The sequence below is a fragment of the Amphiprion ocellaris genome, chromosome 20, assembly GCF_022539595.1.
Source record: "Amphiprion ocellaris isolate individual 3 ecotype Okinawa chromosome 20, ASM2253959v1, whole genome shotgun sequence".
NCBI lineage: Eukaryota > Metazoa > Chordata > Actinopteri > Pomacentridae > Amphiprion > Amphiprion ocellaris.
In genome coordinates, this window is record NC_072785.1 from 17,263,215 (window position 1) to 17,281,422 (window position 18,208).

The 18,208-nt window shown below is 40.2% G+C and overlaps 2 protein-coding genes across 4 annotated transcripts in view; one reads left to right on the plus strand and one right to left on the minus strand.

Moving 5' to 3' along the window:
• LOC111587664 (KATNB1-like protein 1) overlaps positions 1-18,146 on the plus strand; it is a 38,270-nt gene extending 20,124 nt beyond the window's left edge. The window contains exons 1-10 of one of the 2 annotated variants that reach the window (XM_023297717.3): positions 14,091-14,254; positions 16,050-16,162; positions 16,277-16,314; positions 16,400-16,676; positions 16,771-16,886; positions 16,972-17,022; positions 17,105-17,194; positions 17,343-17,447; positions 17,567-17,660; positions 17,765-18,146. In XM_023297717.3, coding sequence (XP_023153485.1) covers positions 16,055-16,162; positions 16,277-16,314; positions 16,400-16,676; positions 16,771-16,886; positions 16,972-17,022; positions 17,105-17,194; positions 17,343-17,447; positions 17,567-17,660; positions 17,765-17,806 — 921 coding nt within the window. In that variant the 5' untranslated portion in view covers positions 14,091-14,254; positions 16,050-16,054 and the 3' untranslated portion in view covers positions 17,807-18,146. Of the gene's footprint in view, positions 1-14,090; positions 14,255-16,049; positions 16,163-16,276; positions 16,315-16,399; positions 16,677-16,770; positions 16,887-16,971; positions 17,023-17,104; positions 17,195-17,342; positions 17,448-17,566; positions 17,661-17,764 lie in introns of those variants that run through there. The other variant, XM_035942679.2, reaches the window with a different exon arrangement.
• Positions 138-14,647, minus strand: acp7 (acid phosphatase 7, tartrate resistant (putative)). Of its 2 annotated transcripts, none has more exons than XM_023297716.3 (15): positions 14,494-14,647; positions 13,589-13,686; positions 13,305-13,420; positions 11,964-12,164; positions 11,687-11,869; positions 9,517-9,542; positions 8,507-8,604; positions 4,450-4,512; positions 2,887-3,001; positions 2,555-2,668; positions 1,773-1,839; positions 1,284-1,351; positions 1,115-1,186; positions 619-756; positions 138-514 (listed from the first exon to the last, which is right to left on the minus strand). In XM_023297716.3, the coding sequence occupies exons 3-15, from the start codon at positions 13,411-13,413 to the stop codon at positions 449-451; spliced, it is 1,320 nt and encodes a 439-aa protein (XP_023153484.2). In that variant the 5' UTR covers positions 13,414-13,420; positions 13,589-13,686; positions 14,494-14,647; the 3' UTR covers positions 138-448. The 2 variants fall into 2 exon arrangements, with proteins under 2 accessions (XP_023153484.2, XP_054862000.1); XM_055006025.1 differs by having other exon boundaries at positions 13,589-13,662; positions 14,494-14,641.
• Positions 18,147-18,208: the final 62 nt, after the last annotated feature.

The window sequence follows — 18,208 nt, forward strand, 5'->3', positions numbered from 1 at the left end:
TTTTTAAATGAAAAATAGGCTCTGAAGGAACGAAGCCGAGTTTCGTCCAGATTCATGCCGTCTAAATCTGGTGTTAACTGACTGTCTGCCAAAAAGCGACCTGCCTGTTGATGAACACTAAATTAAACAAACTCAAGTTCAACTGCACTGATGACTTACAGTGAGCAAATCCAAAAATGCATTTAATCAAATGCAGAACAATTTTTAATGCACCGTATACAAACATTATGAAGACCAGCTTTCAGTAAATTACAGATACATTATATACATTTAAAGAAGATGATAATCATATGCTGGTGGAATTTTTTAAAATCAAAACATTCACCTCTGCTTTGTTTGAAAATATGAATGACCAGGAATAGTTTTCATTCTCCCAGCTTAATTAGTGTGATGCAGCACGAAGTGTGATTGTTTGAAACTCAAAGTGCATTTTATGAGCAGACTGTCTTCATAACCAGGCAGAGAAGCCGTGCTTTTCTTTCACCACCCATATGCTGTCAATCACCTTGCCATACTGGAACACACAGAAAAGTCTTGTTCAGTATTTGAACAACACTCTTTGTCTTTAAAATGTATTCATTCTCTTTTGCTGTGCTTGTGTTCCTCTATGTTACTCACCTGGTCATCAGAGACCTGCTCCAAGTAAAGGTGTGTGGCATTGACTACTTGCATGCGGCTGTAGCCGTAGTCTGTACTTCGAAAAGCGCTCCACTCTTTGGGGTTTGGATTGAATTTATCAGTCCTCTCTCTGCAGCCCTGCAGAAGATTCAACAGAGTGAGTCACACGCCGTTCTTAAACTCTGTCCTCAAAGCCCTGTTTGACATTTACAACTGCGGCGGTGCCTCGGTGTGAGTCTGGCTGCATTTTGATATGCTGATGACTAACCCCTCTGTGGCTGGATGACAAAGTGTGCCCTGCACTGCTCACCACCACATCAGAAATCGCTTAACCAGAGGAACAGCTGGTACGAAACTTATGCGGCAAACCAGCTGCTGCACAGACAGAACTGTGTACAATATTTAACAGTGTTTTTGTGTATGTTACTGTCAATTCACGCATCGATCTATGTGGAAAAACGTTAACAGTCACAGACGGTGATGCGAAAGTACTTACAGCAGAGCCTGTGATGATGTGTACTGGAGCCTTAGGGTTCACATAAGGACGCTCTCTGCTCCCATTATACACCTATAAGGAGAAGAGCATAGGGAGTATTGTTCACTAATGCACAACAGGGAACTGCAAAAATAGAAGAATGTTGTAAATTATAAAAGCACGAGCTGACCTTGTCCCCATAGACAGGCCAAAGTCTCTCATATGTGTGCTCATGTGCCCACAACTCCACATCCACTCCTGTGAAAGACATTTGATGATGGTATGCAGTCTTTCATAAAAAAATAACTACACCAACAGCTCAATTACAAACATTCTGCAGTGTGATCTAACGTTTCTCAGATCTTGTGCCTATTTAATTTTGAGATATCTCAACAATCAACAGAAGCTTAACATCAGAGCAACCAAAACTTCCAAAGTTCCCCCACAAGTTAAATAATTAAATGCAACAAACAAACGTCTCAGAAATATAATACAGGAAAAAACATTTGAAAACGGGCTGTAGGAATGTCAGCCAAACCGGAGGCCTGCTTTTTTAATAAAGGATGTTTGGATCGCTCCGTCCGCTGCAACTGTGAGGACATTAGTCTGTCTGAGTGTGCAAATGTGTGATCTTAAACACCCATTAGTAGCACAGCTGGTTGTCAAATAGGGAGCATACCATAGCGGTAAAATAGATCCTCTAGACCGGGAGCTGGCGGTTTGGTGTCATTCCGCCCCAGTCGGACCTGAGATTTAACAGAGAGGAATAATGACAGCATGAACTGGCAGTAATGTAAGAAACCCTACCTGCTACGTGAAACACTACCTGGTAGAGCTCCATCGTGCTCATGCCAGCCTCACTCCAAACAGTGCCAAGTGCTGAGAGAAGCAAGCCCAAGTGGAAACTATTCGGTCCAAATTACAGTGATTATGACTCAACGTGCTTATGGGTTGCGATGTGAAATGGCCAGTCTGCAACATGCGTGACACGTCTGCTACCAGGGGCAATTAAAGCGTCAAGCTACACAGCAAAAGTAAATCCTGCAAATAGCTTTATGTAAGGAAAGGAAACCTTTAACAATACAGAGGTGCTGTTCTTAAAATAACCAGAAACATACCTCAAAACTAACGATGGCTGCTTTGAAGGAAATTCTCACAATGTTTAAAGATTAAGGAGATAATTTCTCAAACAAAACCACGTCACACATATGTACCCGCATTGCCATGATGTGTACAATGAAGCCTTACTGATGAAATGTTGGGAATGCAGCTAAACTATTACAACAGGAACATCTACACTTGTGGACCAAGTAGGGATATGACTGGCTCTGTCCCTCTCTACTAAACCTTACAGTAAAGTTATTTTGACTTAACTCCTACAGAATCTATTAAACTACTGACAGATTTTAAACCAATACTTTCTATGGCAATGGGAAGAAATCAATAGCACTGATTACATACATAGGAGTCAAACTTGGTGCAGTCATCCTGGTCATCATCGGAGCAGTACATGGGTCTGTGTCCCATAGTTATGATCCATGGACGCACTGCTCTGTTCTCGGGCCTGTTGGCCTCCTAGGTCAGGAGTAAGTGGACCCATTCATGTGCCAGAATAAAATAATGACACAAAGGTTATAACAAAATGACAAATCAGTAGATTTATAATGGAAAAATTAATGTAAAAGATCATATTGGGCTGAAATGAAAAGAGAAAGACAGGTTGAGAGCAAGTGTGGGAACAAAAGAGAGCACTTTAGTCATCATGTACAGATGTAAATGTTGCAGTCATTAACCTCCAGGTCGTTCCTCAGCCACTCATACTGCTTGAAGAGGAGCTCTTGGCCAAATTCGAGATAGAAATAAACCTCAGTGGAGAGGGAGATGATGTGTGCTGACCCCAGGTTCCAGCTGCAGACACACATCGTTAAAATGATGCACAGCCTTGACCGAGTAGAGGAAGCATGCTAAAAGTCATCTGATAAGCAAGAACAGATCTCACTTTAAACTCCACATAGTGTGAAAAATACTCCAGAATCCAGTCAACGTTTTGTCGCTGGCATGCTGCTGTTAAATGCAATAAACTCTGCCTTTTATCCAAACGGCTACGTTTACAGTACAGTGAGTGCTTACATGCTCATTCTGTACAGTTAATGGAAAAATATGTGTACTGTACACGGCTGCTGTATGTTATGCACAAAACAGTTTCCAGTAGCAGTCAGTTGCCTCTGTGGTGTTCCTCTCTGCCTCCCCTTGTTCCTGACTGTGCACATGAGCAAAGGGCTCCCAGCCAGCAGGCCTGTCTGCATGCAGGCCCACGGAGAGTGGGCAGCTGGCCTGTGGTCTAGCAATGTATTATCTTACAGTCTGAGAGAAGGAGGCCTGCACTGGGCAATGAGTCACCCAGTCAAATGTATGGGTCCTTTGTGTAGACTCAGTGTCCCTGAGATAGGAGAGGCAAGTTTTGCTTGCAGACGGGAGCTCTGCACTCCTCTGCTGACTCTTACAGCTCATTAATGCTTACTGAAATACAGCAGGAGGTTGTGAACACTTTCACATGATACTTCACATGGGGTCCCTGCTGGAAAAGTAATAATTTCTCTTTGCTAGTGCGGTGTGCACAGCCAACAACATCCCCTTTCAATGTTACCATTCTGTTCTTTCACCTGCCTAAGCATATCCAAGACTATCTTGACTAAAGCCAGGCTCACACTACAGGAGTCTTAAAATTCTAACAAATTTGGAAATTGGGTCACATCAAATCCATATATATAAGTAGGAACTTCAAGGATATTCTTCTCTCTATTCTCAAAAATGGACACATTACAAGATTGGAAAATAATGGGTTATCACATACTATCAGAATTAGATAGGAATCAGAAATACTTCATAGATCCCTGAGGGGAAACTGCTTAATACAGGATGTTGTTAAATATTATCAGCCCCAGAGGGAGCATTCAAGGAGCAGTGTGGCACCGCGTGTAATCTCAGGGGGAAGCAGATGTAAATGAAATGGAGACTGTGGTGCAACAAGTCCTTGTGATGTTATTAATACTATGTAGGGACAAAAAAAAGCAGGAGGCTTCACAAATGTGGATGAGAAAATGTTTGGGAAGATGTGCTCTACACAGATTGTTTAGTCTACAGAGAGAACTGGACTTGAAAACTGTGAGTTTTATTATCTGCTGCTAATGTTAGTCTCAAGGGTTGGAGTGTTTAGCATTGCTTGGTAACAGTGTCCGCTGCTCCGGCCAAGGTCGCAGGCCAGATTTCTGCTCGGATTGTCAGGAGGGATGAAACTGGTCTAAATCTGCCTGAAACTCCTGGAGTATGAGCCCAGCTTAAAGCAGCTTCCTTACCTGTACCAGAGGCTCTCAGTCTGGCCCGGCATGCTGAAGCGATTCCTGTAGTTGGAGAAGTTGCTGTGAACAAACAAGATTGTGAGAAATGTAATTAGATGAACTGATCATACAATTTGCATTCCTTGAATATCTAACAAACAGCAATTAGCACCACAAACTGCTGCTTTCTCTTTGTTTGTGGTACCTGTACCAGAGCTCAAAAAGCTGCAATCCTTTCAGAACACATTTCAGATAATTCCCACTTTTCTGTAAAATAGAATGAACCGGCAGTTCCCAAAATAAATTTGCTGCAATTCTTTTGTTTTGAGTCCATTTGCAGTTGTCATTTCAACTTGACAGAAAACACGGGGCGGTAGATCATCGGACAAAAGTGACCATCAACTTGTGGTGGTGGCATCTGTTTTAAGCTTCAAACAAAAACTGTAGTCGGTCTTAGATATTTAGAGAAACCATACATGGTGCTATATGCAGGCTATCAGTGGCTGCCTCTAAATTAAAGGCTGCGCAAAATCATGGATGTAACCTCTGTGACATCACTCTATAGGACTGTGATGGGATATTCTGAAGCTTAGAATCATGGTCAGTTACTGGAGCCAGATAATCAGAATTTGGGCAGCACAGGGGAGCCTGGGTGGAGCAAGCAGAAGCCACCATGACTGAGTGTGCTACACTTGTCAATCAAGAAAGCATGCCTCTAAATATACCCCTCCTAAAACCATGATATCTTGTTAAAAGAGGACTGTAATTTTAGATCCAGGAGTCATTAAAGGAATTACATTTTAAGGCCCTTCCACAGTGGTTTTTGCACTGAGTCATGGTGGTTCTTATTGATCCAGATATAGCAGGATGTTTGTAATGATGAGTCCACCACTGCAGGCTACATGAAAAACAGACACATTGTAAAACAACTATAACTGAAAACTCAGCAACACCAACATCCACAATAAACCCATAATCCAAATATTTCAATTCATTGCGCATCATGCAAAAGGGAAAAACTTTTTCATGGAAAGCTTCCCCTGACACAAAACAGTCACTTTCTTTTCACGGTTTATAATTTCAACAAGCAGGCAGGAGCCAGTCTTCTCTACGCTCCATTAACCGAGCAAGGTGACGGGAATGATTTGTTTTCTTATCTTACGTAAGCAGAGGGGGAAAAGGCAATATCCTCGACAGCAGCTGGGGTCGGACGGGGCGGTTAATGTACGGTTAGGGGTAACTAGAGAACAGCAGGGTCAGAGGTCAAAGGCTAGACAGCAACAGAAAAGGAGGATCAAAGAGTGCTTCACTAACTGAACAAGTCTTAATCTATTGATGCATGCAGTTCTAGTGACCAGTGATCATTGAGCGCAAAGAAAGGAGACGTTGATCTTACTTTTGATACTTCAAACAATTCTAATCACCAGCAAAAAATAGCTATAGGTACAAATTTTCAATTTACAGACATCATAATAGGGGAAGTATCTGATTAGAATAGATTTATCCTAAACCAACCATTCAAGTCATCCAAACTAACAAAGCAAAAGAATAAGAGCTCTTCCTGAGCAAATCAGTTATGATCAGATTTCCACAGCCAAGCTCTGATCATGGCACTGAACCAGCAACTGCCACAACATGTGTTCATACTCCCATCTTGTGGCTATGAGGAGTTCCTGCAAATATTTAGAGGGATCTGGGTATGCACTCTCTGGTTAAGGGGAATAAACAATTAATTTTTAATCAGCGTAATACTCTCTAGAAATCCAAACAGTGATGTAACTGTGTATGTTAACAGGAAAAACATTAGCCTGGAGAAACACAATCAACCGCAAGCTTTAAAGTCTCTGGTTCAGTGGTGGAAAATCTGATCGAGTACAAATATGATAAGCTTATATTTGTTTGATTAATCTCGGTTATGTGAGTCCAGCGTAACATGTGAGTCATTCTTTCTAACCCAAAACATGCTTGTCTCCATGTGTGTTTGCTTTGCTATTAACATAAGGTCGAGATAGAAATCTGGTAGATGTCAAACTCAATGTGAATAATGCGACTCAACTGGCCCGGCAAGATTTTCCCTCTGCATCAAATCTTCCCTTTCATCATGTGATGAGCTCAATCCAGGCAATAGGACAAATTAAAGCAGCCAGTTGTAGTCTTCAGGAAGCTTATAAAAAAAAAAACCATCACTGGACATTGTTTCAAATGGTGACCGTTATAGTTTATTCCCCGCAAAGGCCTGATGAACCATACGCTGTGCTCGGTGAACAAAGCTGGTCTTGATTGGGGCTTTAGCATCTTCTGTGGACCCACTGTTCTCATCCTGCTGGAATGCTGACTGAAAACGTTTGTGGTCAGCCCTGTTTCAATTGCCTTTTACCCATTAGGTTTTGAGGTTGGAAAGAGAGAAGGACAGAGAAGTATAGTGAGAGAAAGCGCAACAGAAAGCAAGGAAGAAAAGCAGGGGCCAGCTGCTGGGAATATTTGGATTCTGAACAACACCGCAGAACAAAACACACATTTAGGTATAGAAGACGGTGAGAGGAGCTGGATTTCTGGTTATGTAATATAGCAAGCTGCTCCTTGATATCAGGTTCTTATGTCAGGATGCAGCGCCAAGAAAAAGAGACTACTGTTAGCAGCTCCTTAATAAACACCAGGCAGTAGTTATATTACACATGGCAAGACTGAGTTAGAACTGTCCCAGTATAGCGGCGGCAAGTAAATATTATCGTAGAGGCTCGGGCACCTCTAAATGTTTCAAAATGCAAAACGTACAACTGACTTCAGCAGATGTGCTTGGAATTCAGGGACACATTCACTGCTGAGCCTTAAGATGAAAAAATCATATTATAATGCTGAAGTCTCACATTATCTTTAACACTGAACTGAACTTTAACTTAATTCGAAATGTGCTGAAAACATTTGACATCATACTGTAACATACTATTATACTGTGCATTTACCTGAAGGCAAAATTATAAGCTACAACTTCCACATATTGGCATATTTTTTATCAGCCACAGTTTGTTAAAACCCATGATAGCAGCACTGTAAGGTCTTAATTATAAAGTCAATGGGGACAGGGGTAGATTATGAGTATGCCATAATATCTAAGCACAAATCACTGCATGTACATGTGCACTATTGGATGCTATATTTTGTCTTTGCTTCAGCAAGAAAGTTTCATCACCAGCAAATCTGCAAAGTATTTTCATGATTAACTGACCGTTTTTTCCTCTAAAAATGTCTTGAAATAGAGACAAGCCCAATGCAATTTCATGAAGCCGAAGCTGATATCTTCCCAAATATATGTTATTTTCTATCATACAAATTATCACTCATCAGACAACCAGGAAAGGTTCAGGACTTGACTTAAAAACAATAACAGAACTACAAAATTAGCAATTTAAGACCAAATTAGGATTTGTGTTATTGGTTTTCGCTGCCTTGTCTCTTCCTCTTTAAAAGTCCCCGGGTTTATATGTGAATGACACATTCAGTGATGATGAGTCAAAACGCAGACAGAGTTCCCACCACCGCGGGCCATCTCTGAGAACTGAAAAACAGATATTGAGCCGATGATTCCCAGTCAGACAAATGTTTGTTTTGGAGAGCGTTGCCTTGTTTAGATGTTTTTGGTTCCTGATACTGTTCCAGCCTTCAGAGACCAAAATAGCTCCCATCTGTTCAAAGGGTACAGTGAAAAGTTTTCGCTTGAACAAAGTGTCTTTGCTGCAGCAGAAAACCTGCGGCTGACAAGTCAAGTCTGTCTCACCAACGTGAGACGGGCTCCAATGTAGAGCGAAACACATGCACTGCTGTTTTTGCCCAAACCCCATGAATTACACTTCTGCCTTGGAATGTGGTGCAAATGTAAAGAAACAAGAAAACAGAATTGAAAGCAGAATGCAGACAGAAGACAGTCAGGAAGCTTCTGTGTTGACTCACTGACTGTGAATGTGACACTTTAAAGAGTTCTTCACAGTGTGTGTCTGGGTTCGTTTATGGACACATCTTTAGAGTGTTCGAGACAAATAGAGTGACCAGAAGAGACATTTACTTAAATTCCACCTACTATGCAGATTCGTGGTTGCCTGGACAGGTCATGTAGGGAACGTAGGCTGCTATGGACTGAATCTGCCTCATGAACTCATCTCCAATCCTGGCATTGTCCTGGAACAGTGTCATTCATCCATTAAACATGACGCCAAAGATTTTCCTGTTAGACATCGATGTTTCATTCTTTTCTCTATTGACTGCTCTTCAGCCAAATTAGTTTAAGAACCGAGTGAGTCTATTTTCCAGACAGCTTCAGGAATGTATCATCAGGCAAGCAAACAAGCCTCACTGAAACCAGAGGAGCAGAGCTTTAAGAGCATGCTGCAGTTTATTGCTGCTCTGATGGCTTTTACCTGCCACAGCCATTAATGACCTTTCACACAAAATTCTCTTCCTCTGTTTTTCTATTTATAATATCAGTGAAGCCGCAGGATGTGCTCGCACATTCCAGCTGAAAACACGGGTGAATTATGGTTATTAATTTTAGCAGAAGTCTGCTGATTGCATTTATCACTTTCTACATATTAAAAAAAGGCATTAATAAAGCAAGAACTCATTTAAGGGAAAATGGTATTAGCAGCCAAGACAAGGTTATGTCCGCTAAATATCAAAGATGACAGCAGGGGGAATTTCATATGAGCAAATATGTTATTGGGACTTAGGACTTGTGGTTTCGAATAGCACCACTTTTATTCATGAAATACTTGGGCGACATGACCCTAACTCTCATCTTTCACCGCAGGCTTAAGGCATTTCACAGTAATGCTAATCATGAGCTGAATGTCTCAACCACAGCTGAGAGCTTCTATATGCCCTGATAATAAACAGTGGTGTGCTTTGGGAAGGGGGCAGTAGAGAAAGGTAAAGTGGCTTATCTCATCTGTCACTCTGGCATTAATGCAATATCAGAGCAGTTTTAAGAGCATGAGGTATTGATGAAAGAAATTTGCTGTCAGTGATCTTAACTGGGGCTGGGCACAGGTTTGATGTTATTCACAGTAATGGAAAGCTAGAAGGGTTAAGTACCTCATCCATGTCATAGGCAAAGTCACCTGTAAAACAAACAAAAAAAAATCTTTCGATTAGTGTCTTTGGTGAAGTGCGCCAATTCAGTTTCTCAAAAAAATTGTATATCCTTATCCATTTAACTTTATTTAAATCCTCAGCTGTCGCTTTAGCTTTTGCACACGTTTTCCTCCGTAGAGTTGAATGAAAAGACGACTGTTTGTAAGAGAGAGTGCTAGAACCACAAGGCGGTTGGAAATAGGGGGGGCAGCTAATCCGGCTTTACCCACCAGCACCTCTAAGGTTCAGAAGGTAAAAAAATAAATAAATACATCTTAACGAAACTGAAAAACATTTTGTGGTTTCCCAGGGCATTAAATTCTGGAACTACTCCATTAGTGAGCTTCAGAGGTAGTAGCTAGTAGGTAGGTTTTATTAAGTGTTTAGTCCCCACATTTAGGCAATCTTCTAACTCAAAACTCAGCCACAGAGCAATTAAAGGAGCAGTATGTAGGATTTAGTTGCATCTAGCAGTGAGGTTGCAAACTGCAATCTACTGAATATCCCTCCCTTAACAAGCATGCATCTACAACGGTTGGCACTACAATGTAAAAACACAACAGACCCTGTGTAAAGCCAGTGTTTGGCTTATCAATTCTGGGCTACTGAAGAAAACATGGCAGTGCAAGTAGGTGGGCTCCACAGAAGACAATCTACCCCCTTTTGTAGGTATGAAGGGTTAAAGCTTCTAAAGTAATTCAAAAACAAAAATGGCTCTTATTTTCAGGTGATTATACACTAATTATGACCTAATAATGAATAATATATTCCATGTCAGCTAATAAATTCCCATAAAACCTCCACACGGGTCCTTTAATTGTATTTCCCAAAATATCAGACTATTTAAATGGCTTGTTAGCTACAGTCATCCTCAGGCCCTGTTTTCATGCCAAAACAACAATCAGCACAAGCATTCTTCCAGCAGCAATCATGGAATAATCCTTAAAGTATAAATAAACCATTCTGAGTAATCAGGCACTAGACACAAAAAATGAACATTAATTGTGTTTAAAGCAGGAACATGTGTAAATCTTCACTAATCTGTAGATCAGCATAAGTGATTCTGATACAGTACAATTTGTTCACAGCTGCTGAATGCTGTATGAAAAGCTTCTCCTTTAGCTAAACTCCTGCAGCCATAACACACACAGTATTGGGATGTTAGGTAGGAAATGTCACAACACTGCAGCTCATCAATCCTGGACGTCACTGCCTCCTTTCTAACTTTACTTTCAGCAAAAGTAGGATTTCACGTGTTATTCGGTAAGTGCAAATGCTGTCACATTTTACAGTATGATGTGAGCATTTTCGATGGGAGATGCAGCTGAAATAAAACTGAAATGGCTCAGAATGACATTGTTACAGAAACAAATTCAGGAACTTTTATTTAATAATTATTTCTATTTTAACTGCACAAGTTAGATAAAAACCCACATAATTTGTCTCTGGCTGCAGATTTAAGACGCCATGTGTTTACTCTGCACCATTCAGTCAGTAACATCATTTCCTTACTTGGTTTAGCTTTTGTCCTATGTACCATTGTGACTGTTACTGCCCTGTGAGTGGCTAAGATTGGATTTATTCATCACCTCTGATTTATACTGCACCTCTGCCAGACCTTTTGCACTTTGGGCTGCTGCACCTTCATAAACCAATATAGCAGCTGACACTCACACAGTCCAGATGCCTGCTGTTGTTGTGCTTGCACGTTTTAGCAGGGTAAATTCTGTTTAACTTAGTGTTTCATTTACAAAGCCAACAGAAAGAAAGCGAGCCAGTGAACCAAACTTTCTGGACAAACACGTTTTGGCACAACATGCATAGATCTGTTTAGACTCTACAATCTACTCACATTTTGAACACGTGACTGGAATCTAACCTCTTTTATTCAAAAGCAAATACTGCAAGTGCTCAATATGTATTATTATGCTGATTATAGTAATTACCAAAATGATATATTACCTCTCCATTATGCATTTCTGTTGGACCTCAGCTAGCTAACACAATCTGCGTAAGATTGCGAGGTATTTGTGGATGACTAATGGCTTTGGATTCTGTCGATAAAACTAAATGCCCCTTTAATTGCTTTAACAGTGCAGAATAATACTATTTCTATCAGCGTAGCGGTTACCTATGTGCAGGATGGCATCGTACATGCCAAGCTGTGTCTCCTTTTGCAGCCGAGCCAGAGACTGAGGATTCTCATTGCCCAGATCTCCATACAGAGCAAACCTGGGACTGAAACTAGAGCTGTCATTCAGAGCAGTAAAGAGGAACACATCGCTCCAGCCTTCATCACTGCCACAGTGGTAGACTGAAAACGCATAAAGAAGAAATCAATCTTTCTGTGTTTATATGATGAGACAGTCTGACAAGCTGAATTTTAGAAATGTCAAAGTTCCACCCACCATAATTAGCAGCAGGTTTGAGACCTGTGAGTGTGACTCGGTGGATGAACATCTTCCTCCTCTCCTCTCCAGAGTCCACAAACAGAGTAGCGTCACCTTTGGCGCTCATCTCAAACAGCCGACCCCCCAGAAGGCCATACTCCACCTTGCTCTCTGTCTTATTGAAGGTGGTCCAGGTCACAACCATGGAGCCTGGCGCTCCTGGGAAGAAAAGCCCCGTTATTGAAAATGTGATGTAGACTGATCTGACAAAACTACTGGATTCACTTACTGATACATTTATAAAAGCCCAAAAGAAAAGCTGACTTTACAAGAGTGGTGCTTTTGATCTTGCTGCTGGCAAGATATAACCATGACAAAGTTGAGGTAAGCTGACAACTGGCCAGGTACTTATTTCATCAAGACATCAACTCATGAAATGACTACCACATGTTTCACCTTTATAAGGAACGAACAAAAGAGTATTTATGCGGCACTGAACATCACGCATATGTATGGCAGTTTAGGTAATTATCTGGTGCCTTTAACCTACATGACTTACAGAAAGTGCACAGGTGCAGTTTCAGTGCACCAAGGTGTTTAAGCAGGACACGTCGTTGTTTTTGCTGCTCACAGTTTTATCAAGGCCCCCCTGCCTTAAAGTAGCTACAATAAATGAAACACACAAAGACATCTAAAAGTAAATTGGAACTTCAGTCACCTTATTGCAAAGCTACACACCAATGAGTGCACTGAGAGCACTGTAAATACATCGACTAGAATGAATAGCTTTACTGTCATCATATATGGGGGCATGACGAAAATATAAATACCTTCCGCTGGACGGTGCATTGATAACAAGCAATAAGAAATAAAATATCAACATTAAATAATAAAATCAAATGTGCATATAAAACAAGACAATACTAAAAATGACAACATATGCAAAGGAGGCCAGATGTAGACAATATGGGAGGTAAATGAAATGAAAAAAAAAACGCTAAAATAGAATAAATATGGTCAGGAGATTGCACGTAAGCAGCATGTGAACCATTAAACGTAACACTGTGCATTCAGGTAGACAGGTGTTTTGAGTTCAGGAGTCTGATGGACCATGGGTAGAAACTGTGTCTCAGCCTGTTTGGCAGCAGGCTGGATAGCTGCTGGCCAGGGTGTGTGCTGTCTGCCCAGTTCTTTTCTGCTATATCAGTGCTTTCAGTCATTGTATTATCGAGTGATTTGTTCAAATGGTCTGCAAATCTGCAAGCCATATGACCTGGATGCTTATTTGTATTACTAAGGGAAAAATAGTATCCCCAAACGAAAACACATGAGATTAATGGAGACAGTTCAAACACTTACCTGCGTAGGAGAGGTGCACCTGCTCTGGCTGGGTCCAGATAGGAGGAACACCAAGCACCAACAGTGGTGCGAGGCTTAACCAGACACAGGCAGCATGAAGAGGCACCATTTTAACACTAGACAACAGGAAGAAAAGGCTTGTTGAAGAAGTCACACACACTCAGAATGTAAACCACTTAAATCTCATTATCTTTAAACCTCTCACACCCAAATCACATGACCCCAAAGGCATTGGCATAAAATGACAGAAGAGGTGGATGAATATGCCTCTTTTGATAACTGACCTGAACTCAGTGCCGGTTCACACAGTGCTGAGTGGCATGCGTTTCAGTCTGAGGTGAAGTCCACATGAGTTAACCTGCAGTCAACCCGAATAATGAAACTGCAGAACCAAAACAGCAGAGTCAGCGAGAAGTGTGGAAGCAGATGATGTGTCAATAAAAGCAGCTGATGTTGTTTTTCATTGTGCATTCAGGGAAGTGCTGCTGTCAAAGTGAGCTCAAGCACAGAAGAGATTAACCCGCAGGTTGTGGCTTGCCTCACAACTGAATAAAGTGCAAAGGCAAACAGCTGATCAGGGTAAAAGGTTATCAGGGTGATGAAGATAATGAAGACAAAATCATGCAAGTTTCAATTTGAGCAATAACTCTCCACCAGCTGATCACATTCATCAGTACAGGGCCTGCTTGTTCAGCTGATGAAGTGGTGCCTCTCGGTGAGAACAGCTGACTGGTTGGGAGGATAACAATCTGGACCACTGATTAAACAGTGTTTAGTTTTGAAATGCATGTTAATAGTCGCTAGAGGGAGCACAGAGCAGCACTGCAGTATGAATAGGATGCTTTATGCTCTCATACTGGACGGCATCTAACGTTAGATAGTGGTCAGTCTGCTACAAGAATCAAAAGGATGCTTAACTCAATGATCTCTGTTTAGGGAATAAAAACAAGGTTAGTATGACAGGCTTGTCATCTTGAGCACTTTTTTTTTTTACTTTAAGCGTAGTAATACAGTAATTTTCACTGACAGACAGTTTCTTAGACCACTGTTTGTAACGTTCAGCAGCTCTAACTCGCTTTCCGCCTTGCTAGCTGTAAGCTTCATTATGAACGTATTGACGATAATTACCAGCTAATATTTAATATCGTTATGTACAATAGAAAGCGGACAGTCTCCGGACAACACTTACAGTTTAAATCAAGGTAAAGAATGTCGGTGTCCACATGCAGAGACGTCTTCTGTCCTCAGTAAGTCAGCTAACTATTAAATTAATAACTTAAACACTCAGAACAAACAAAGCTAAGCTCTTTGACCGGAGACTAGTTCCTGGTTACGTCATTGTACAGGAGAATAACAATACCCACAAGGATTGTGGGAAATTGTGTTTTCATATGTGTGAGTTCCTTATGAATGTATATTTACGGAGGTCCGTAGCAGACTCTATCTAAATGATAATTTAAGCTTGAAAATGAAAATGTAATTCCATAATACTAGTATTGTTTTCCGCAAATGTGTGTGTAAGTAGAGTATAAATTACTCTGAAAATACAACAGTGCAATTTGTATTTTCATTTTCACACACAAGTATGGGTGATCCCGACCATCTCAAAATGAGAATGAAAAGAGCATTTGATATTTAATTTTCAAAGACCTAACCTAGTATACAATGGACAATATTCAAATGCATTAAGCCCCTAGTCATTTGCATTCACATTTGCATGTTACCTTGCTCTTTTGGAGGCGAAATTTAAATGAAAATCCAGTTTGCTAGCAATTTGAAAATCAGAATAAAAACAATCTACAGTGGGCAATATTCAAATGCAATAAGCAAAACTCTACCCCCAGTGTATTGGATTTACATGCCCATGTTACCACACTCCTCTGTACAATATGCATGAAAATACAATCAGTCAGGCTCGTTATCAAGGCTGGACTTCAGGTAGAATATCACTTCCTCATTCAGTTCTACTCTCAGTTAGCTTTGCCAATGCAATGGTGGTGGCGAAAGTGTTTAGATCCTTTTCTTTAGACAGCATATTTTCTACTCCTGCAAGAATCTGTGCAATATCATTATTTCTTTACATTCAGATGTGCAATATCTGAATTTCTGCATGTGAAAGAATATGCACAATATCATAAATACTCATCTACATTTCTTGTTTATATTCTTTTTTTGGTGTCCCTGATTTTTACAATGTCTCCCTTCTTGCTGCAACACTGCAAATTTCCATGCTGTGGGATTAATAGTGGCTTATCTTATCCTATCTTGTCTAACTTTAGTAAAAGTAGTAATACTGCAGTGGAGAAATAGCCTGTAACAAGTCAAAGTCTCGCATTTATAATCCTATTTAACTTAAAGAATAAAAGTATTGAAATCACAATATGCTTAAAGTACCAAAAGTAATTTCAGAATAGTCTAATCTACTTAAAATAATACAGCATAATTTATTACTCCGTTAACGTTTTATATCAGTAAATTAAACCTGCAAAATAACCTGCAACTAGGTAGGTTCAGCAATGTACTTTGCTTTTATTAGTTGGATTAATCCACTGAGCTTTAGAGACAAAGATTATATTATGATTGTATTTGTGTTGCTCATGTTTATCTCTTTACACCGTTACGTTGTGGGAACTTTTGCAGACAAAAAGTAGCAAAAGAGTATCTTCTGATAACGTTAACATCAGATTAAATGTGTATATTATGATATTTAAAAAAAATTAAACTGATTTTCTTCTCTTTCTTTAGAACTAATGGACTCCCAAACTGCAGACGGAAAGAGCCAAAATCTTGAGCGTGCCTTCCATTATGATGCAGCACACTACAAAGTGAGCTATTCTCACAGGAGAAACATAAACGAGGTGAGCTTGGGTTGCTCAGTGTGATCCATAAATCTGTTTCTGTATCCTGGACCTGTATTGCTGCTTATGATTGTGTTATGTCTCATCATGCTAATGTGTTATCATTATATGCAGGAAGATTCTGATAAAAATGAGGAGTTCGACAAAAAGCGGTATGTCATTCATGTTTTTTTGTGTTGATTGCAGCAGTTGCATTTTGCTTTTAATCACAATGTTTAAACAATTTACTCTGTTCAGGTATCCAGTTAGTCGCTGCGGCAACAAACCGGGCAGAGTGAAGCGGGTGGTGTCATGTAAGAGGAAGACTCATCATCTGACTGTGGCTAGGAGGAAGCAGCTCGGGTCTGGGAGGACCTGCGATGCTGCAAACAAGGAAAATGAGATGAAATATTTGCAGGACACGGAGCAGGATATTTTCAATATGGACCCCTGGGAGCTCCCACTAAATTTCAGCAGTAGCCACAAGACTGGTAGAACTGGTTCTAAACAGACTGACTACTGTACACTCAGTGAGGTGAGAAAGACTGTCGCAGGCCACACTTCTTTCATGCTTGTGCTGCTGTTTTTCTAATGTGCAGAGGAAGCTATCTGAACTTAATGTTTTTCAGCTCACGAGGGATCATAACGCAATGACTGATGTGTTATTTGGAAGAAACCTAAGGCTGAAAGTGGCTTTAACGCTGTGGCAGAGAAATGTCGGAGAGCTGCTGACATACTTTCTGAGGTACATGCTGTGTATTTGATTTCAAACATGTGCAGTGTGTTTGCTAGGATTTCAAAAGTATGGTTACCTCACTGTCTCTGTACAGGATCCAAGACACCGGTGTGTTTGTTGACTTCCTCCCCCTGATAAGCAACTGGTAAGTCATTTAAATTGCAAAGATCTTAGCAACACTAATAAGAAATGGAGCAAATGATATTTAAATCTAAATTCCTCTGCAGCATTGACAAGGATTCTCCCAGGATGAACATCGGCTGTTGTGTCGACCTCTTTCCTTTAGTTAAGAAAGTCCTCAGCAGTCCGTATGAAGAGTAAGTATTCCTGCTGTTTTGTTTTTGCAATGCAACTGATTTATCGCAGTTTAAAACATATTACATGTGCAGAAGAACAACCAATAAGTGCAGCAGAAGGATAATTGGTAAAATTCTAATAATTTAAGATTGCCTCTTATTCTTATAGGTATCTTATTGTTGGTTTAAAGTGGATAAATTCAGTTTTGAAAACCTGGTGGAAGGAGCTAAGAGCAAGTAGCTGCAGTGAATCTTCTAAACCACTATTGGATAAGTAAGTGTATGCATAGTTTGTAGTCCTAGCTATCATTTTCCACTATTTTCAATATTTGATTCAATGTGTAAATCAGCATCCTTATTCATTTATTAACTTGTCTTATTTATTTGTTACAGTAATTTCCAAGTTTTCAACCAGCAGCTTTTGGAGTTTTGGCGCCAGGAATCTTACTTGAGATCATTTCCAGGAGCTGCAGGAGACATAGCAAAGGTCAGAGTGGAAATACAGAATTTACCACTAGATTTTCTTTTATTTAAGAATTTTATTATGCTGTAATGAAATGACTTGGTCTTACAATTATTTTTTCCCTTCAGATCATCGACTCCTTCGTGTCTCAACTGACTTCACAGCGCTAATAATCAAGATGACAACGTTCTCTGTTAGCAGCCCCCCAGAATATTTAAAGAATCCTTGTCGAAACCTTAGATAGTGGCTGCTATTGTTTCCAGTGAGTGCCTTTTTAATTGTACTGTGGACTTGAGCGATATGTGCAATAGGAAAATAAGAGTCTGACAAGTTTGATTTAATTGTCTGTTCAGTGACCGAAGAGGTTGCTATAATTATTATGAAGTTGTATTACGGAGACTCTGTTGACTGTCAGAATGAATGTAAGATTTTTATTCGCCGACATCCTGTGTGCATCTGGTCTTTTGAAATGCTCTACTAATCTAATAAAGTCTCTATTTAAAATTTTTACATTTGTGGCTGGTATTAAAATCAACATTTGTTACAACAAAGACAACCCCTTCCTTTCTCTA